At 46.8% G+C, this 21,824-nt stretch overlaps 1 protein-coding gene across 6 annotated transcripts in view; it reads left to right on the top strand.

The window, feature by feature from the left end:
- Positions 1–573: 573 nt before the first annotated feature.
- The window catches only part of MATN2 (matrilin 2), a 142,376-nt gene continuing 121,125 nt past the window's right edge, over positions 574–21,824 (top strand). For 3 of the 6 annotated variants that reach the window (XM_058275765.2, XM_071207932.1, XM_071207931.1), the window contains exons 1-2: positions 636–873; positions 14,828–14,995. In XM_058275765.2, the coding sequence (XP_058131748.1) occupies positions 14,854–14,995 (142 nt within the window). In that variant the 5' untranslated portion in view covers positions 636–873; positions 14,828–14,853. Of the gene's footprint in view, positions 874–14,827; positions 14,996–21,824 lie in introns of all 6 variants that reach the window. The other 3 variants (XM_058275761.2, XM_058275762.2, XM_058275763.2) reach the window with 3 other exon arrangements.

Genomic DNA, 21,824 nt, shown 5'->3' on the forward strand with positions numbered 1-21,824 from the left:
GGAGCAGGGAGAGCGGGTGGAGTGGGGAGGGCAGCCCCTTTGCCTTCCACTGCCCAGTCCTTCTGCATCCCTATTCTTGGGGACCTCCAAGGTGAAGTTCCCCCACTTAACAAAGTTGCAAATGCCTTTGCCAGTCATTGTGGAAGCCCTGTCTCAAGACTTTCTTGCTCCTTCGGAGTGGGAAGCTTACCCCCTTTCCGTTCCGATGCCCCCTCCTGCACCCCGGGCCTGGTCCCTGGCCAGTGGACACCAGGCTAATATGAATTGACACTGGTGGGGTGATCTGGGCTCCGCCAGAGCTCCTGACGCTTGTCACCACTTACCACAGTTTTCACCACTTCTCGTCATCATCTTCATGGATGGGTACCTCCCGCAGACCATGACCCCACGTTCAGAATCTAGGACCCCTGCCCCCCATGCCTTCCCCCTGCCAAGGGTTCTGAGCCTGCGGCTCCCGACCCCTGTGGTCAGATCCCAGCCGGGGCTTGGGACCCTGCTCCCGGAGCTGCCCTGCGGGGTGGGGCTGCACGCACGGCGCCTTCCCCGTGCCCCAAGAGGACACCCCTCCTTCCGCGCGGCCCGCCACGCCCGCTCCCCACCCTCGCCGCGGCGCCGCCTTCCCCGCGCCCGCCCGCCCCTGCCCGAGCCTCCCCGGCCGCCAGCGAGCGAGGGGAGCGCTCTGGGATGGGACTTGGAGGCGGCGGCCGAGGAGGAGGCAGCGGCTCGGCAGCGGCGGTGGCTCGGGCTTCTCCCTCGGCTCCCACGAGCGATCCCCCGGGGAGAGGCGCGGCTCTCGGAGGAGCGAGGAGGCCGGCGGGGGAGACCGAGGTGGCTGCGCCCGTCTCGCGGCTCCCCGGGCGCCGGCGGCTGCAGGTGAGCGGGGCGCGCTTTCCCCGGGGCTCTGCACTGCCCAGCGCCCCGCGGCGCAGGCGGACAGACCGAGGCCGGACTGACGGACGGACGCACGCGGCGTCGTCTCCCCCGGCGTCAGCCCCAACTCACGCCCAGGATTCCCAGTCCGCGGCCCCGAGCGCGGGCGCCCTCCTCCCTGGGAACCCGCTGCTGGGCGGGCGAGGGAGGCAGCGGGGACCTCGCCCCGCGCGGGGGAAGCGGGCACCCCGGCCGGCCGGCGGGGCGCCCTCGGGCGCGGGGCGCGCGGCGCGGCAGCGGCTCCTCCGTCCCCGGCTGCCCCGAGGGGCGCTGTGCCCCGCAGCGAGGGCACCTGGACCCGGGGAAAGGAAGACGTGTTGAGCCGGTATCCAGGGTGGTTGCCGTTCACCCTGGTGGTGGTGGTTTAATCCCCGTGACATCCGAATTTCGCTCTCCATTCTACCTGGCAGCCAGAGCGTCAGCTTCCCTCTATTCTCAAGGGAGGGCGCGAAGGGGGAGGGCATTTTGAGGCAGCTGCTGGAGACCAGAGGACGCTCTTTGAGAGGACGAAGACAAAAACATGAGGCCCTCGGAGAGACTCCAGGGCTGGGGGTTCAGGAAGGTGCTTCCTCGGGGACACACACTACACCCTGAACAAACCCAGCTGGCCAAGCTGCCATACATGGAGCCACGGTGCACCCCTCTCACAGCTGGCCTGCGAGGAACCCCGAGTCAGGAGCAGAGATCCTGGGGTCAGCCTACCCCGTTCCAGCCCACCGGGCACTGCAGGCCTGGTGGCCTTGGTTTCCTCCTGAGGGGCATGATATGTGCTGGATTGTGAGGATTAAGTGAGATATTTACTAGTGAAGTCCTTGGAATAGTTCCAGGAGCATCTTCAAGGTGAGATGGTGAGCTCTATTACTGTCTTTCCAGAAAAACCAGGACTTCGTATGCACAGTGAATTCACCTCTCCTTAATTTAGGGAAGGAGACTCTACCTGGATGAGGGAGGGGAGTGGGGGCGAGCGGTGGTGGCAGATGGTCCACGTGGATAACCAGTGTCCCAGTCACTCCTGCACAGCTCTCCCTTCCTGCTTTCAGGAGCAGTCTCCAAAAACCATGGCAAAATGTTGAGATGGGTTTATGACCTAGAAAGTTTCCTCTCAGCCCTAAAGCGTGATCCCTTAGAACACAAATATCTGTGGCTTTTCATCTTCCACTTCCCCAGCCAACCACACTTTTAATTCCTGCCTTTAGAATTCAGTCTCATGCCCCAAGCTGCCAGACCTCTGTTTCCTACAAATCACGGCCAGGGGGTTCCTTGCTCCTGCAGACCAGGCAAGGTGGAGCCCCTGAGGCCTGAGCTCACTTACTGGAGGTATCATAGCAGAGTCCAAATCTGAAATACACTTGGGCAGTTGTGGTGCCCTAAGCTCTTATCAGCTAACACCATATGTCTCTGCTCAGCTAAAAGCAGTCCAAATGAGGCCCAGGATTTAAGGAAAGGGAAAGAAATGGTGACTCCCTGAAAGATAGGGAAGGAGTACGAGAACCATTAGAGATTCTGGAAAGAAACTAGAAGCAGCTCTGTCTGGTACCTAGGAAGCAAGGGGTGAGGCGTGATGGGGAAGGAGAGAGGCAGAGTGGGCTCAGGTCTCAGGAGGGGCGGGTAAGGCAGGTGTGGTGGGTATAAACGCTGGCCTGAGCCAGGCGTCGGGGTGTGAAGCTGGGCAGGCAGTGAGGGAGCCTATCCGAGGCTTCACGGCCAGCACTCGAGGTTTAAGACCAGGCAGGCTAGCGAGAGAGCCTCTGGCGCTTTCCCCAGGACTTGCTGCCCTCTGGTCTGTTACACATGCAAGAATGTCCTTCCTGGGATTCCTCTATTTCTAGGGAAGCTTAGGGGGCACTGCCCTGTCTAACTTCGTGCAAGTGGAAATGCCTTTGGAGGGCCACGGCTGGAGGGAGGCTGAAGCGTCCAGTGAAGAGTGGAGCATGTCGTTACTGTTGCTAGTAAACAGTGCCCGGGGAGGCCCTTCCAAGGGACAAGTTGCCACTTGGAGCTCCAGCCCATGAGATCATCCTCAAACCCTGCCGTGTGGCTCAGCAGACGGCCACCGCTCCTAACCCAGCAGGACACTTGATGGGGACTCGGCACGAATGGCAGGGCTGGGCTCAATTCCAGAGGTCTCGGAGGTGACGGTGGTGATGACAGTCAAGTTGGCAGTGGTGAGAGGTGGTGGGGATGCATTTCCATGCTCACTGACCTTGCCACCCATAGGACCTCAGCTCCAGTCCCAGCCCTGCCACGCATCCCCTGTGAAGATTTGGAAAAGTTACCCAGACGCTCTGTGCCTCGGTTTCTTCATCTGTCAGTGGGGGATTGGACTATTGGGAGAATTAAATTAGTTAACACATGTGCTTAAAATGCTCAAGATTTATTAGCTATACTTAATGTTATTATTATCTGAGCCTTGGTTACCTCATCCACCAAATGGGCGTGATGCTATCTATGCCATAGGGTTGCTGTGAGGGTTAAATGAGATAATGAATGTGAAAATGCAGCCAGCATGGTGTGTAGGAGGTGGGAAGTGCTCAGAGTCCCTTTTGCCATGCAAGGTAACATATTCGCAAGTTCTGGGATGTGGGCATCTTTCATGGGGGAGGCTTTGTTCTGCTCAGTCTTTAGTGGAGTAAATAACGTAAGTGAAAGGGTTTTGCCTCACTCTGTCTAGGGCTTATCCCTGCACCTTCCTAGTTAGGTGAGTTCGTTTGCACTCATTTTAGAGATGGGGAGTTCAAGGCCGGAGGGGTCAAGGCTATTGGTCAGATTTCTCCTTGTGAGTTCTAGCCTTGGGCTTCTTTAAACTCAGTTCAGTGTTGCTACTTCCTGCCTTTCTTCTTTCAAACCTTCAAATGTACTGTTGGGGGAAGACACATTAACCTGGAATTACCTTAATCGATGCCTAGTTTTGGATGCTTATAGGAATCAATTAGCCAAAGCAGTAAATATAGGAGGCAAAAATTTCATCTCGGGTTTAGTAATTATTCCTGAGGCTATATAACTTCACCACAAGAAGAATTGGATTCTTTCTTTTTCCTTTTATTTTCCTTTTTTTAAATTAAATTTTTTTGTTAGAGATGTTGTAGGTTTACTAAAATACCATGCATATATATAAATATATAAAATATAGAGTTCCAAGATATCACCTTATTATTAATACCTTGCATTAGTGTGGTACATTTGTTATAATTCATGAAAGAACATTTGTATAATGGCAACATTAACTATAGTCCGTCATTTACAATAGTTTCTCACATTGTACAATGCTTTGTTTCCTGTGTTTTTTCTTTTACTTTTTATTGTAGTAAAATACATATGACCTAAAATTCCCCCTTTTAATCATCTTCACATATACAATCAGTGCTCTTAATTACATTCATAATGTGCTACCATTACTACCATCCATTAGAAAATGTTACAATCAATCTAAATAGTAATTCTGTTCAATCTAAGCATTAACTCCCCATTCCCAACCCCCAACCCAATGCCTGGTAGCCTATATTCTAGTTTCTGATGCAATGACTTTGCTTATTATAATTATTTCTTATCAGTGTGATCACACAATATCTGTCCTTTTGTGTCTGGCCTATTTCACAACACATGATGCCTTCAAGGGTCATCCATTGAAACGATCCTTTTAAAGATCACTTTAAAGAACAACAAAACAAGTGGTTAAGTTGCGGAAAGTCTGTATTTATGTCTCTAGTACATATACAAAATCCAACCAACCTCACTTTATACAAATGGGAACTGGTGGCTTGAGATAAAATGTCCAGTGACAGCAGCATGCATAGATTCAAAAGGTGCTGTACCTCAAACAACCTAGGCAGAAGTGAAGATGTTGGAAGACTCAAAAAGATCTTTAGTGTTGAAAAAATACTGACATTAGAGAGGTAAATAAAGCATTTGAAACACGTTGCTTTGTGAAATGAGACAGTAGGAAAAAAATGATATTTTGCTAACTTAATGTATTATTTTATAATATGCACTTTTTAATATGTACTTGTGATAATTGATACATTAATTACAAGCAGATATTTGATATTTCATCTATATTTTTAAAAATTATGTGTTTAAGTTGGCCAAAAAATTTGGGGAGGGAGTCTCCCATCAGAAAAAAATGAGATACAGCTTTCTATTAGTGGTTGCCTACGTTCAGACAAATATGGTGGGTAGAGGAAGAAGTAGGCTTGGTCTTGGCAGTTGGAGGGCACAGAACTAGGGCCAGTTGGAATCAACATTTGTTGATCTTTTATTGATCAATAAATGTGTTTATTCAATATTTATCTGTTTCCTAAGAATTCATATACAAAATTTGGTATCCACCATCCTGGTGGGATACAGAGATGACAAGATATAGTCCTAAGGAGCAGTTTATGGCCAACGTGGGGGACAGATTTGGTAGCAAAGAAAAGCAAAGCTAGAGAAGACAGCACACTCATTGGCAGGGGAGTGTGGAAAAGTCCATCCTCACTGGAAAAACTGGAGAACATTTTAAAGAGGGTAACATGTGAGTTTAACCCTAGGGGATGAATATGTTTTTGATTAATGTAGAATGTAGACATTGTAGGCCAAGGGACCAGCATGGACAGAGCCACCCACCCAGAGATGACAAGAATGTGAGTTCAGGGGACAGTGGGAAGTCAGCGGAGGAGGTGGCAACCGCCTTGGTTGAAGGGGTGGGCAGCAGGCATCAAGGAAGGCCTCGAATGTCAACGTTACACAGTGAGGCCATGGACAAGCTCTGGACAGACGAGGGACAGGACCAGGAGGTGAAGGACCCGAGGCAGGAAGGACAGGTCTGAGACTCCTGGAAGAGTCTGGGTGAGAGATGGTGAGAATGGAGCACTGTCTGCAGTTGTGGGAACAGTCAGGGGGGCTGCATGGAGGGACTCGTGCAGGACTGGGAAAACCAGAGTTTGTGCACTCATTGAACACAACGGCGATGCAGAGGAAAACCCGCAGGCCAGCTCCCAGTCTCTGGTCTGGGTGGCGGAGTGGATGGGGTTACCTCTGCTTGAGTGGGAGATGATCATGTCTGCACAGGCTGAACTGGCACGCAGGCCTGCACCTCTGGGCGAAGGTACAGACAGGCAATATCAAGTCAACATGTAGGAGAACGGTGCTCCAATGATTAGACCTGCTAGGAACCATGGCCTTGAGCCCTCACAGAGGTTCAGTTCCAACTGCCAGCTCCACAGGAGACACGGCTTCCAGCCTTAGGTGGGAGACCCGAAAGCACAGCCTCTGTGATTTATGCCACTCCAGCATTGCGAGAGGTCTTAGAGGGACAGAACTATTGAGCTTGACGGCTAAGAACTTACACACGGGGGTGGCGATTCAAAAATCCCCTTTTTAACAAGTGGTCTGACTGCCTGAGAGGCAGCTGTAATGCAAGGAAAGAACAGGAGTAGAACCCTGGCTTTGCCACTCAGCTCCCTCTGAGGCCTTGGAGAAGTGTCTTTCCATCTCCCAGTGGAAAATTTCATCCATGAAATCGGGAGCTCATCCACCTCACAGAATGACCGTGAGGCTCAACTGAGTTGATAGTGTCCAAACTGCCCAGCTCACTGCCTGGTCCATAGCGGGCACCAAATATGTACGTAACGTTTCCTTACCCCTTTCTCTTCCCGACCAGAGTCGGGCTTACCAGCTCCGAGGGCTGCCCTGCCCACCTTCCTCTTTGGGCTAGCAGGGTTTACTGGAGTGTGGTCTGTTTTGGACTGAGAAACTGCTTCCAGTCCCACCTCTCACTGAACTCAACTAGCTTGAGGTCAAGCAGCATTTCAGTGGCGGAACCCGGTTCTCCTGTTGACGCCCGCAGCACGTCGTGTTGGCTCTGCGGGTATTCTCCTCGCCTGCCAGCTTACTTGGAACAGTGATGCTTAGAAGAACCCGTGGCTGAGAGGGTTAGAACAATCTCCTTCCTCTCCCCCTCCCCCCGCCCCGCCCCTTGGTAAAGCTAAATGAAAGACTCATTGCCTCATGGAGAGGGAAAAAATTGCTAAAACAAAAGTCAAAGCTGTTGCGTTTTTAAATACCCTTTAAGGACTCTGCTCAGATTGAATTAGCCTTTCTGTCTCAGCACCGCAATTGTTCTCTTATGCCCATATATGAAAGGAACTGTTCTCAAGCAGCATTCCAGCTTCCAATGGGCAATGGCTCCAGTTCTTCAAATGCTAGCAGCTGGAACCAAGAAACAATCGCTGAGCTGGGCTTCGTGCACAACCCTCTTTTTCACTGCCATTACATTTTAAAAACAATCTGTCATGTCTGATATTATTGCCTTACTGATTTTATTTTGGTTGGTGTGTTTGTGATAACTTTTTTTTTTCATTTCTTTGTTTTTTTTTTAAATAATTTTTTTAAAGTATGATTTGCAAACAGTAGAACTAACCAATTTTAAATGTTCAGTTTGATGACTTTTGACAAATATATGGTCATGTAATCGCCACCATAATCATGATGTAAAATGTTTATATCACCCCCCAAATTTCCCTCATGCCCATTGGTAGCCAATCTCCTACTCCTACCCCCAGCCCTTGGAAGCACTGTCCTGCTTTCTCTCATAAAGTTTTACCCCTGTCCTGTGTGCTGTCACTTTGTGTCGGGTTTCTTTCACACAGCATAATTATTTTGAGATTCCTCCAGTAGATTGTTCCTGAATCACTGAGTAGTATTCCATTGTATGGATATATGATAATTGTGTACCTTTTACAGGTATAGACGTTTGAATTGTTTCCAGTTTTTTACTTTTATTAATATAAATAAGCTACTGTGAACATCTGAGTACAAGTCTTTGTGTGGACATATTTCATATTTTTTGTTTGATACCTAAGGTGGGGTTGCTGGTAGAGGGACTAAAGGCCTTATTTGCCTGGGACTAAGATATTTTCTGGGATGCAGGACTTCCAGTGTTAAAATTGAGATAGTTTAAAGCCTAATCCAGGGCCCCATGTGCGTGTCTTACCCTGCAGCATATGCGCAACCCATGTCTTGGGTTGTGTACTTGTCCCTTATTTTGTTTCTTAATAAATTTTTTTTATTTTTAGATTAATTTAATTTATTTATTTCTCCTCTTCCCCCATTGTCTGCTCTGTGTCCATTTGCTGTGTGTTCTTCTGCATCCGCTTGCATTATCATGCAGCACTGGGAAACTGCGTTTTTCTTTTGTTGCGTCATCTTACTGCATCAGCTCTCCATGTGTGCGGCACCACTCCTGAGCGGGCTGCCCTTTTTTCACACAGGGTGGCTCTCCTTGTGGGGCACACTCCTTGTGCGTGGGGTACCCCCATGCAGGGGCGCCCCTGCGTGGCACGGCACTCCTTGCACACAGCAGCACTGCGCATGGGTCAGCTCACCACACAAGTCAGGAGGCCCTGGGTTTGAACCCTGGACCCTCCGTATGGTAGACGGACACTCTATCAGTTGAACCATTATCTGCTTCCCTCTTTTTTTTTTTGGTCTTTATTTATTTTTTTAATGTTACATTAAAAAAATATGAGGTCCCCATATACCCCCCACCTCCCTCCCCCCACTCCTCCCCCCATAACAACAACCTCCTCCATCATCATGAGACATTCATTGCATTTGGTGAATACATCTCTGAGCACCACTGCACCTCATGGTCATTGGTCCACATCATAGCCCACACTCTCCCACAGTCCACCCAGTGGGAGGACATACAATGTCCGGTAACTGTCCCTGCAGCACCACCCAGGACAACTTCAACCCCTGAAAACGCCCCCACATCACATCTCTTCCTCCCACTCCCTACCCCCAGCAGCCACCATGGCCACTTTCTCCACACCAATGCCACATTTTCTTCGATTGCTAATCACAATAGTTTATGAGTAGAATATCCGAAAGTCCACTCTAACCCATACTCTTAGACCTTAGAATGGTTGTGTCCACTCCACATCTATATCAAGAGGGGGCTTAGATTCCACATGGATGCTGGATGCAATTCTCCTGCTTTCAGTTGTAGGCACTCTTGGCTCCCTGGTGTGGTGGTTGACCTTCTTCACCTCCATGTTAGCTGAGTGGGATAAGTCCAATAAACCAGAGTGTAGGGGTTGCAAGTCTGTTGAGGCTCAGGGCCTGGCTATCACATGGTCAGGCCAGAGATTCAGGTCCCCTGGGTGTACACTAAACCCCAGCACCAACTACAGATCCGGGAAAAGTAACAGGAGAGACTTGTGGACAAAGATCATATCTGAGTCCAGCTCTATCACACAGAAACACAAACTCCAAAGTAGGGCCAACTGACATGGCACTGAACTCCATCTGCCATGACCGTAGAACCTGTGGGTTTCTGTAGCCCTCAGAAGAACCAATACCTGGGGTTGTATCTATTTTATCTGTCTCTGGGACTCTGCTGTGGTATGCATAAAGGCAATCCCTCTGATAACCTCCGGCTCTTTTTGGGGACTCACAGCCATATAAACTCATTTGTCCTTTCCATTTCCCCTTTTTATTCAGGTCAAAAAGCATGTTTAACTCCTGGTATTATATATAGATTGAGAAATTCTGCTGGATCAAGTTGACCCTTTTATTATTCAAGGTCATTTTCTAGTTACATCATCAGCTGGTACTTGGTAGTAATCCCTCAGTGCCAGGGAGGCTCATCCCCAGGAGTCGTGTCCCACTCTGGGGGGAAGGCAACCCATTTACATGCTGAGTTTGGCTTCAAGACTGGCCACATTTGAGCAACACAGAGGCCCTCAGGAGGTAACTCTTAGGCACCCTGCAGCTTTAGGCCTTGTTCTTATTTCAGATGCACAGGCTCATAAGTATAGTCATTAGTATCAAGGGCTCATGGTAGGACCTTTCTTCTTTTTTGGTCTTTGCCATTGCACTTGGAGGATTGTTGTGCTTCCCTCTTAATAAACTCTTTACTCCCTTGCCTACCCAAAAAACAAAAAATAAAAACTAAAACCACCACCACCAACAACAAAAAAGCTGGGATAGTTGGTCAGTCTATGCTATATCATTAGGGAAGTGTATATTTAACTTTATGAAAAACTGCCAGACTGTTTTCCAAATCAGCTGTAGCATTTGCATTCTTACTAGCAGTGCATGAGGTTCCATTTTCTTTACATCCTTACCAACACTTGGTAATATCAGTCTTTTAAATTTTAACAATTCTAATGGGTTTGTCACAGCATCTTAATTGTGGGGTTTTGTTTGTTTGTTTATTTATTTATTTTTTTGAAGTACTGGGGAATGAACCCAAGACCTTATACACGGGAAGCAGGCACTCAACCACTGAACTACATTCACTCCGCAATGAGAGTTGGTTTTTCTGTTTGTTTGTTTTTTGAGGTACCACGGAATGAACCCAGGATCTTGTACATGGGAAGCAAGTGCTCAAGCACTTGAGCTACATCTGCTCCCCAATGAGAGTTGTTTTTTTTTTATTTGTTTTTTTTTTTTATAAGGTACCAGAGATTGAACCCAGGACCTCATACATGGGAAGCAGGAGCTCAGCCACTTGAGCCACATCTGCTTCCCGTATTGCAGTTTTAATTTGCACTTTTCTAATGACTTTTGGTTAAGTATCTGCTCAAATCTTTTCCACATTTTATGAGGATTGTTTGTCTTCTTCTTATTGAGTTGTAAGAGTTGTTTAGATATTCTGGATATAAATCTTTTATCAGATAAATGTTTTGCAAATATTTTCTACCACTCTGTGGCTTGTCTTGCTATTACATTTTGGGAAAGGAAAGTTTAAATACTTTCGGATACTAATGTATATTTAAAATTTATGGATTTGTGTGTCATTGCTTGTTTTATTATAATAATATTCATAAGCAAGTGTAAAAGTTAATTGAATGTACATTAAATGGCTTAGTATAATGAAATTAACAATGCATACTTTATATTAATGGGTTCAACTGCAGAATGAAAATAATTGTAAATAGCTATCATTATTGAGCATTTACTAGGAGCCAGGACTTGTTCTAAGACTTTATGCCCATGAACTGATTTAATCTGTATAACAACCAGATTTGTCATTATGCCCATTTTATAGACAAAGAAAGTCAGGCAGAAAGGATAAGTAACCTGCCAAGGGCCACACACCTGGAAGTATTTGTCCTGTTTATTTTTACCCTCCTCCTCTCTTCACCTACCCTCAGTGCCTTTATTAGCATTGCTGACTTGAAAATGCAAGCACTTATTGAAATCCACAGTAAACCCAAACTGACTGTAATGGTATTTGCTTTATGGAAATGATGCTTATCTACCACATTGTATTTTAAATGTTTGGATTTAAACACTGATGTGTCAGGATGAAAGTGGGCCTTGAGAGCATGTGACATATGATTTGAAATAAACAAACATGAACTTGGTTCATTTTGGAGGAAGGGGAGTAGCACTAAAACACTAAGCCAAAAGTAAAAAGGAGGCTTGAGACAATATAGAGAGGCAAAATCTGCTAAGTTTTTTCCCTTTTCTCAGAAGGAATCTCAGAGTTCAACTGTGAAAAGGGTCAGTCCAATTAGTAAAGAGTTTATATAAGAAAAGGGGTGGACAGAATGAGTAGTGTGCTCTGGAGTTTACCCCTTATGTGCAACCTTGGGCAAGTTACTTAACTTCTTTGAGTTACTGTAAGAATGGAATGACTTAATACATCTGTGTTAGTTTCCCAGAGCTGCCATAACAAATTACGAGCAACGAGGTGACTTAAAACACCAGATACGTATTCTTTCTCGGTTCTGGAGACCAGAAGTCTGAAATCAAGAGCTTGGAAGGCCATGTTTCCTCTCAAACCTCTAGGCCAGGGGTTCTTAACCAGGGGTCCATGAACTTGATTTGAAATTTTGAAAAAATATTATTCTTGTGGGGACGTGTTGGTACAGGTATGATGTATTTATTGAATAATACACAGTATAGTGTGGACTTAGTAAGGGGTCAGTGGTTTTTACCTGACTGGCAAAGGGGTCCCGGAAACAAAAAAGGTTAAGAACCCCTGCTGTAGGGCAACACCCTTTCTTGTCTCTCCCAATTTCTGGTAGCCCCAGGTGTTCCTTGGCCTGTGGCAGCAAACTCCAATCTCTGCCTCCATCTTCACCTGGCCATTTTCCCTCTCTAACTCTGTGTCTGGGTGCAAATCTCTCTCCTTTTAAAGGACGAGATTCATATGGGATTAGGGCCCACCCTGATTCCGTAGGACCTCATTTTAACTGATTACATCTGCAAAGACCCTATTTCCTAATACGATCACTTTCTGAGGTTCCGAGTGGACATGAGTTTTGGGGGTATGCAATTCAACCCCGTACAATTAAAGCACTTGGCCCGGTGCCTTTCACTTCATTAAGTACTGAATATACATTCACTGTTATTAATATAATTTTAATGCATAGTGAAAAGTGAGCTAGCGCATATGGCAAGTATGAAAACTGTGGACTTTGAAGGCTGACGGGCTTGGGCTTAGGTTCATCTCCAGGTCAATTCCTGAAAGCAGTTTGCTGAACAAGCATTATTAGTGTTTGTCTGTTATTTATTTATTTATTTTTAAAGATTTATTTATTTATTTATTTTCCCCCCCCTCCCCTGGTTGTCTGTTCTTGGTGTCTATTTGCTGCGTCTTGTTTCTTTGTCCGCTTCTGTTGTCATCAGCGGCACGGGAAGTGTGGGCAGCGCCATTCCTGGGCAGGCTGCACTTTCTTTTCACGCTGGGCGGCTCTCCTCACAGGCGCACTCCTTGCGCGTGGGGCTCCCCCATGCGGGGGACACCCTTGCGTGGCACGGCACTCCTTGCGCGCATCAGCACTGCGCATGGCCAGCTCCACACGGGTCAAGGAGGCCCGGGGTTTGAACCGCGGACTTCCCATATGGTAGGCGGACGCCCTAACCACTGGGCCAAAGTCCGTTTCCCTGTCTGTTATTTTTAAGTTTTGGGAAATGGTTCCTCTACTGGCCCCTGCCTGTCCTGCCCTGTCCCTGCCTCTGATGGTGACACAGCGAGTGCTTTCATGAATTGATTTCTAGTGACTTGGCTTTCCACTAATTGAGTTTTCTGCTAATCAATGAGTTGGTAAATTGACCTGCTTACTCAGGGTTTCAATTACTATTTTGCCCTCATACTTTAGCTGTGTGATCTTGGTCAAGTCACTAAACTTCTCTGAGCTCAGTTTCCTCATCTCTAAAAGTGGAAATAATAATTCTGGTTTCTGCCAGATAGTTATATGGATTAAATAAGGTAAGTTAGGTGAAACTTACAAGCACAAGATAAAAGTTTACTAAAGGGAAGTGGATGTGGCCCAGTGGTTAGGGCATCCGCCTACCACAAGGGAGGTCTGCGGTTCAAACCCCGGGCCTCCTTGACCTGTGTGGAGCTGACCCATGCGCAGTGCTGATGCGCGCATAGGGCAGCCCCACGCGCAAGGAGTGCGCCCTGTAAGGAGAGCCGCCCAGTGCAAAAGAAAGACCAGCCTGCCCAGGAATGGCGCTGCCCACATGGAGAGCTGACACAACAAGATGACTCAACAAAAAGAAACAAAGATTCCCATGCCACTGACAACAACAGAAGTGGACAAAGAAGACAACGCAGCAAATAGACACAGAGAACAGACAATTGGGGTGGGGGGGTGGAAAGGGAAGAGAAATAAATAAATAAATCTTAAAAAAAAAGAGTTTACTAAAGATTTTACATGCCAGTGTTGCTTACATGTTGTTCCTCCTTAAATATTGCCTCCTCCCCACCCCACTTGTATAAATTAATAAATTTATATGACATTCATTATGTTTGTAGATAATAGAAGAATAAACTTAAACCAAACCCCAGGATATTGCCTTGTACATGAAGTTTTGCTGGGCCTAATAGTCTTTTTTTTTTCAAAGATTTATTTATTTATTTCTCTCCCCTTCCCCCCCCCCAATTGTCTCCTCTCTGTGTCCATTCACTGTTGTGTTCTTCTGTGACCGCTTCTATCCTTATCAGCTTTTTGTTGCGTCATCGTGTTGTGTCAGCTCTCCATGTGTGCAGCACCATTCTTGGGCAGGCTGCAGTTTCTTTCACGCTGGGCAGCTCTCCTTTTGGGGCGCACTCCTTGCACATGGGGCTCCCCTATGCGGGGGACACCCCTGCGTGGCAGGGCACTCCTTGCGCGCATCAGCACTGCGCATGGGCCAGCTCCACATGGGTCAAGGAGGCCCTGGTTTGAACCTTGGACCTCCCATGTGGTAGGTGGACACCCTATCCATTGGGCCAAGTCCGCTTCCCCTAATAGTCTTGATATCTCACCATGTTGCCAATTCCCTTTCACTTCTCTCAGTTCTAATATGACTTATCACCAGAGATTTGCGAACAAGGGTCAGAGCCAGGATTTGAACACAGGTAGTCCAGGGCCAGGGCCCTAGCTCTTAACCACTGCACCATACTTACTCTCTCGGTAGACACGCGTGGGAAGCGGAGAGGTAGTGGAGGAAGTGGAGGGCAGAGGAAGGGAGGCTGGCTACGCGATGCTACCTTCCGTCAGCCACACATGAACTACTTGGGAAAGTTCTGCATACTTATTTGTGCCATCCACTATTATTAGGCTGAAGGAATATGGTGATTTAGAATCTTGATTTTTAGTTTTTCCTTTTCCAAGTCCAAGATGTAGAATGTGACAGTGAACTACTTATTTGAGCTAATTGACCTTAGGATAGAATTTCTTTTTTTTCAAGTTTTCCATTCAGACTTATAGTGACTACAGCAATGAAAAATTCCAGCTATGCATGTGCGGCCCTGAGTATCCTAGAAAAACCCACCATCAGGGGTTACGGGTCAAACACACAAATGGCACTTCAAGTACAAGTGGTGTGTTTGAAATGTGAAAAGGCGGCACCTCGGGTTCGGGGAGACCCGGAAATCTGACCCTGCCCCCTTTCCGTTTTGTGTCTGTCGCAGCCTTGCCCCTCACCCTCTTCGTGAAAATGGAAAAGATGCTGGTGAGCTGCTTCCTGCTGATCTTCGGGCAAATCCTTCTCCTCCCAGCCGGGGCCAGGGAGCGGCTGCACTCGAGGTCCACCTCTCGTGGGAGACACGCTCGGACCCACCCCCAGACGGCCCTCCTGGGTGAGTGCCGGGGCCCCGCTCCAGAAGCAGGCGGGCGGGGTGGCTCTGCGGGAAGGGGCCAGGCGGGCACCAGCTGTGGGGTGGGGGGGGGTGTCATTGGTATTGACTGCATCTGGGGTTGAAGGTGCGGCCATATGTGGGCTTCTAGAACAAAATCAAACTTCTGCCATTGTAAAACCTTCCGTTTAATCGCAGGTTCATGCTTTTCCTCCAATAGGCAGGGCAAGATTTTTCATCTGAAAAAAAGTCCTTCTTGAACTTATCTGGGCAAGAGTGTTATGAGACTTTTTTATCGGATTTGTTCAGCTAAATCTGTGCGAAGAATGCTTTAAAAAAAAATGCTTCCCCACATGGTAGCCTGGGAAGAAGATCAGGTGGGCTCGTGGAAGGTGGGGGCAGGCGCAGAAGAGGGGTGCGGGCGCTGTAGGAGTGGAAAATGCCAGGAGTTGGTTATTCTGAACCAGTGAACACATTTTCTTCAGCTGAATTTTTTTTTTTCCTTCCTCTCCTCTGAAGGAAAGGCATGTCCTGAAAGCCCACAGGCTCTAGACACGTTGGCACAGTTGTAAGCATGGGCCCTGGTAAGCCTAGGACGGGGAGGCTGGCCTCTGGCGTTCAGTTTCCTCATCTGTAAAATGGGATGTTAATGCTGGCCTTGGAGCATTTGGGGAGGAGTAATATGTGAAATACAGGTGTACAATAAATGATGGCCCCTCCTACAGCAGTCATCTGTCATACCGTCGGGCCAAACTGTGCTGTCCATTCACATCTTGTTGACCAGTCAGTGGACTCTCACTCCCTGTGAAGGTCACTGAGAGGACTGCCCCGTACCCGGCGACCTCAGCCTCTGACGTGACCCTCGCCCGTTTTTTGAGGTCAGGACCTTTACAGTGACCCCGTGATCTGGGTCTTCCATGCCTTCAGTCTCCTGAGACTTCTGGAAATGTGAAAACGACTGAGAAATGTCTGCTAGGTCAGTGGAAAGAGTTTTTAAAAGCATCTTTCAAGATGCTAATACACGTGGATGTGTACAACTAGAAATGCCCGCTTCCCAGATCACCCCCGGCGATTGCCCTGCTGGGTTTCTGATGGGGCTGCTCTCAGGGTAAGCTGCACACATTTGTGGGAAACACGTACTCTGCTCGGCTCCAAGTCTCTCCGCCTCCTCCCTCTTTCTCCCTGCCCCCCTTTCCTCCCCTCTCCCCGCCCCCCCAGCTCTGAAATGGAAACCCCTTGTCAGGTAAGAAAGAGAAGCCTATTTTGCCAAGAGCATTAAGCTCACATCCAGCAATACCACCTGTTTCTCATTGTGTCAGAGAATGTACGTCAGTGATGAAGAGGATGGGATGGGGCACATGTCCCCCACCCCAGGAGCTGGAAGTGGGGCTGCCGATTGCTACTGTGTAAGCCCTGCAAGGGAGCTCCCCCGCGCACTGGTGGGCTGCCGGCTCAGGAATGTGGACGAGAATCATGAAATTGGGAGACAAGCTCTGCAGCTTTGGTCGGGGTTCCCAGCACACTCCGCTTTCGGTCTTGTTTTTGTTCTATTTGACAGGGAACGTGGGTGGAGAAGCCGTGGTTCATTAGGAGTCCTTGAATGATTGTATGACCTCCTCTTCGTTTTCTAGAAAATAGTGTCTTGTGTTTTTTTAGCGTTTGCATTACTTGGCAAAGTAATGCCCAGACTGCCTTTCACTTTTTTCCATGGCAAATCACTTTGGATATATTTATGGCATCCACTGGCACGAGGTATTTCACTGGTGTATTTACTTGCTGACTAGGGCACCCCTGATTTCCCCTTGATGAAAGGATGAAAGTTTTAACAGAGTAGAAACAGCACAATGGTTTCTTAAGTTGATTTTTTGTTTCAATTCTCTATTGGTTCCTTTTTTTAATGTTTATAGTTTATATCTAAATTCAGATCAGAGTCCCAGTAACAACTTGAGCCAACTTTTTTTGTACCCATCCATCCCATGAATGTTTGCCAAGCGTGCCTCCATCAGCCTATGATGTCTGTCAGTGTGAGGTTACCTCTTACCTCATTCATTCATCTATATCCTCTGCTCTGTGCCAGACACAAGGGGTTTGAGATGAATAATGAACATCAGAGAGAACATCACACGGTGTAGTGAGGAAGACGATATGTAAAAAGAGAACAAACTAGGTGGAATCTGTGAGTAAGCCTAGAGGCATATCTAAATTACAGCTCCACTCTGCCTGTCCAGTGGGCTTGGTTCTCAAACATTTTGGTACCAGGACCCTTTTAAACTAAAAAATTATTGAGGATGCCAAGGTGTTTTTGTTTATGTGGGCTAGATCCATTGGTATTTACCATATTAGAAGTTGAAACTGAGAACTTTAAAAAAAAATTGTTAATCAATTTTAAAAGAATGATATACCCATAATGTTAGCATAAATAACATATTTGTATAAAAAGCCTATATTTTCCAAATAAACATTTAGTAAGAAAGACAAGTGGCACTGTTTTACACTTTTGCAAGCCTGTTAATGTCTACTATGTATCAGGCACTGTGCAAGGCAGTTCACACTTCACTCTGCAAAGTATTATTATTCCCATGTTACAGGTAAAGAAATTGAGGCTTTGAGAGGGTAAATGTCTTGCTCAAGGTTGTACAACTACTGAGCAGCAAAGATAGGATTCAATAAATCTATTCACTGGCTGTTTCTTCTCCTCAGACAGTGTTCTACAACCCCAGCCCTCTGTTTCAGCCAACTAAATTGGACTCATCTTGCATGTCCCAATAGAAGTGTTCCTAATCCTCTAGGTTGGGAGCTAATACCCCAACTATGCATTCCCATAGCACCCCCAATCACAGGAATATCACCCGGTACAGTGACGGCCTGTTAATTGTCTACATGGTTCATCCTCATATCTGCAGTGCTTAGCAACGTGCCTGGTACATAGCAGGTGCTCTGTAAACACTTGCTGAAGGAGTAAATGAACCAACAAATGAGCAAAAGAGGAAGGTATCCAGAGAAGAGACCCCAGGCTGGCCGAGGTTTCCCTAAGCCAGGACCTACAGAAAACAATGGAAAGACCTGAGGACGTTTAGCTTGAAAAGCAGAAGCCACCAGGGCTCTCTGAAGGCTGTGTTACAGAAGAGTTAGCCCTGCTTATATATATATTTTTTTCTATCTGGTTGTGTCATCTTTTTGGTGTGTCACATTGCCGCATCTCCCTGTGCTGCATGCTCCGCTCAGGTCTGGGATGCCTTTTTTCTTTTTTTAACCAGGAGGTCCCGGGGATCAAACCCGGGTTCTCCACATGGTAAATGGGAGCTCAATTGCGTAGGGGAGCCCCACGTGCAAGGAGTGCGCCCCGTAAGGAGAGCCGCTCAGCGCGAAAGAAAGTGCAGCCTGCCCACGAATAGTGCCGCACACATGGAGAGCTGACACAACAAGATGATGCAACAAGAAGAAACACAGATTCCCATGCCGCTGACAACAAGAGAAGCGGACTAAGAAGAAGACACAGCAAATAGACACAGAGAACAGACAACTGGGGGAGGGGGGTGGGGAGAGAAATAAATCTTTTAAAAAAAGAGTCTTTGAGATAACATTTTTCCATCACTTAGTTTATAATGAGGTGCTTCTGAGAAAATATCAAAGCCCTCAACAAAATTTAATGAAATGATTTCTGTGCCATGAAAAAGTCAAGGTAGAAGCTGAGAAATTATTAGTGGCTAGCAACATATATAATTGGTTGAATCCCTGCGGTACACTTTTGGCAATGCTGAAGGAATGAATGAATGATTGCCAGTAATTTGCGTTTACTCTTTTTAGTAATTTATGTAGAGCTTGCAGTCAGTGAAAATCACTGGATCTTTATTATACATGACTTAAAAGCTATCTTGTAGCTGATTTTTTTTTTCCTTAGATGGAATACTTTACATTTATTTACATTAAAGTTTATCTTCTTCATTTGGATTCATCATTCTAGCTTGTTAAGATCTTTTTCACCGCTTAACTTAGTAAATTAGGACCACTTACAAATTTGATAAAATGCTTTCTGTATCTCTCTCCAAATCACCACTGAAAATATTAGGAGTATTCTATACTCTTTTATAATGATTATAATGAAAATCCATCTTCTAAAAGCCATGTCTAAATATTTAGTGATTATTTGATACTGAGAATATAAGGAGAACTAGTTCAAAAGTCAGCTAAGGAAAGTGGGTGTAGCTCAGTGGTTTGAGCGCCTGCTTTCCGTATGTGAGGGCGCAGGTTCAATCCCCAGTACCTTCTGAAGGGGGTAGGGGGAGGGAAAGTCACCTAAACAACCTATGAACACTTAATGTATTTTTAATAGAAATATTACAAAGAGTTGCTTTGCTTTTTACTTTCCTCGTAAATATAAAATTTGTTGGAGGACAGTGTCATCTTCTAACATGTTTCTAAATAGCTTCTTTTTCCTTTCTGATTCACATTATGTTCCCATTGCAGAGTGATATAACCATACTTGCATAGACTAGGGAAGCACAGTCAAAGACGTCAGCAGTGTGTTACTTATTAATTTGCGATCATGTATTTTTTGAGTCATTGAAGCAGGCCAACAAATGCAGTGGGTTGGACAGCCAACCTCCTGGAGAGCAAAATAACTATTGTAACTGAACTCTCTACTGCCTGGTGTCATGCTGCAGATGGGAGATGAACACATTTTAGCCAGGTATGAAACCAAGTGGAGTAAGTTCTTTCAAAAGCCAAGAATTAGAGCCACCAGCTCAGAAAAGTCTTCTTTCAATTTAGCCTGCAGAGACCGGTTTATAGGGAAAAGTGCAAGGAGGCCTATGTGTGTCTGTGTGTTTCATGTGTTTTGGCTGCTCAGAGGCTGGTGCAGCCTAGAAGGAAGAAGAGAGGTTATCATAGCCCCACAGCATGCCAATGAGTAAGACCATCAGAGCAGAAGCTGGTGGGACGAGTTATGCAAAGGGCTGAGGCATGGGAAGGAGCTGGGGGAGAAACAAGATGAACTCAAGCACTGGACAACTTGGCTCCAGAACCAGGAGGGGCCTTTGCAGAAGAACGATGAATTACAGAGTCCGGGCATTCTGCCATGAGAAGCCCTGGAAGGGTGAGCCCCAGAGGCCCTTAAAGTCAGATTGTGTCATGAATAAACTTTGGAAGAATCCTGTCCAAGAGGGCTCAGGCCTGGCAAAGGCTTTGAGAGGCTGCTTTCCATTGCCAGCTCCTAATTCTCCAGAACTGACACCTGGGCTTGTTCCAGTCTACTCTCTGCATTCATTGAATAAATATGCCTTGTGAATCCCCCAATTTCAAATGTTGTACTTGGCCTAGGGAACGATGAAGAGTCCTTAAATCTTTGGGACTCATCTGTGGAGTAGCCAGGGAACGGCCCCTCTTCCTGAGTACTAGTCACGCAGATGTGCCCAGACGCCCGCGTCCCTGTGACTGTGCTGATGAGACTGTCCCGCCCACTGAAGGAAGAAGCCTCCTCCACCCCTCTCTGCCAATCAGACCTGAATTTATCTCCACAATGAAGAGGAAGAGGAAAAGCAATCAACTTTAGTTAGCTTCTTTCCTATACCAGAGTGGTTTATTTCTAAGACACTGTTTTTCACCTTATACTTTGTCTGGCTTTCATCATTCATTCTTCCATATGACAAATGCTTATTGAGTACCAAGCCTCGGCGTGCAAGGTGTTGCTCTGGTTGCCAAGGATACTACAGGGTCATGCCAGGGTCCCATCAGGCTCACTAACTGCTTTAGGTTTTGGTACAAATTCCACAGTCTCATGCCACGTGGGTCAAGAAGTAGTCTTTTTTTGGGGGGTGGAGAGGGAATGAGCATAGAATCATCCCCTCTCACCGCCCCCTCCATTATCTCAGAGATATGAGCCCAGGCACCACCACAGTGTGGGTCTCCATTCCAGTGGAGTCATCCCTTTTGACAGGACTAGCTCAGGAGCACAGCCTTGTCATTGGAGCAATACCCAGGTGGTCTGGATTTGGGGCCAGCTGTTTTCTGTAGTTGTCTGGGATTATCAGTTGTCCAGTCCCAAGGGACCTTGAGACTCCTGGGGTGCTATAGTCCCCACTGCTGGCGGGAGGAAACCACTGATCCCATGAGAATTTGAGCCTGCTGGGAGGAGAGCCTCAGATACCGGCAAACATGTTTCCAGGCAACCCAGAGTGAGTCCCAATGTCATTTTCAGAAATTCCTTCTCATTGTACTGTGTGCAATGATCAACACAGGCATGGTACCTGCTCCTATGGGAGCTGGGATGCCGATGGAACACATATATATGCACACCTTCATACCATCCTTTTTCTGTACCTTTAAATTCATGGAATGGGAACACTGTTTCTATTACATCTGGGTGTGGTTATAGTACAAGGGCAAAGACAAATTCCTCAGTGGAGTGACAAATCATTTTCTATGTCAACTCCAGGTGAAGGGCCCTCTCTCAAAGACATTAAAAAGATATTAATGGAATTTAACCTTATTAAGAGCAGGGATTTTTGCCTGGCACACAGTAGATGCTCAATAAACATACCATACATCCAGCTGGCTGGCTGAAGGGGTGGAAACTGACTGAAATGGAGAGGCCCAGGTGGGTTGCAGGAAAGCATGGATGAGGAACACTCTAGAAGGAGCTGGAGGGTTGGCAAGTGCAGCTCTCTTTGGAAGGAGGAATTTGTAAAACTTCCAGCCTATTAGAGAAGGAGTTTTTGTCTAACTTGGGACCATAACATTAAAGGAAGTGCCCTGTACCGTCGGGGATCAGAGTGGGGTTGACCGAGAGATTCCGATGGGACTGAGATTTCCAGGGAACTGAGGTAGGTCTATC

The sequence above is a fragment of the Dasypus novemcinctus genome, chromosome 14 (assembly GCF_030445035.2).
Source record: "Dasypus novemcinctus isolate mDasNov1 chromosome 14, mDasNov1.1.hap2, whole genome shotgun sequence".
Taxonomy (NCBI): domain Eukaryota; kingdom Metazoa; phylum Chordata; class Mammalia; order Cingulata; family Dasypodidae; genus Dasypus; species Dasypus novemcinctus.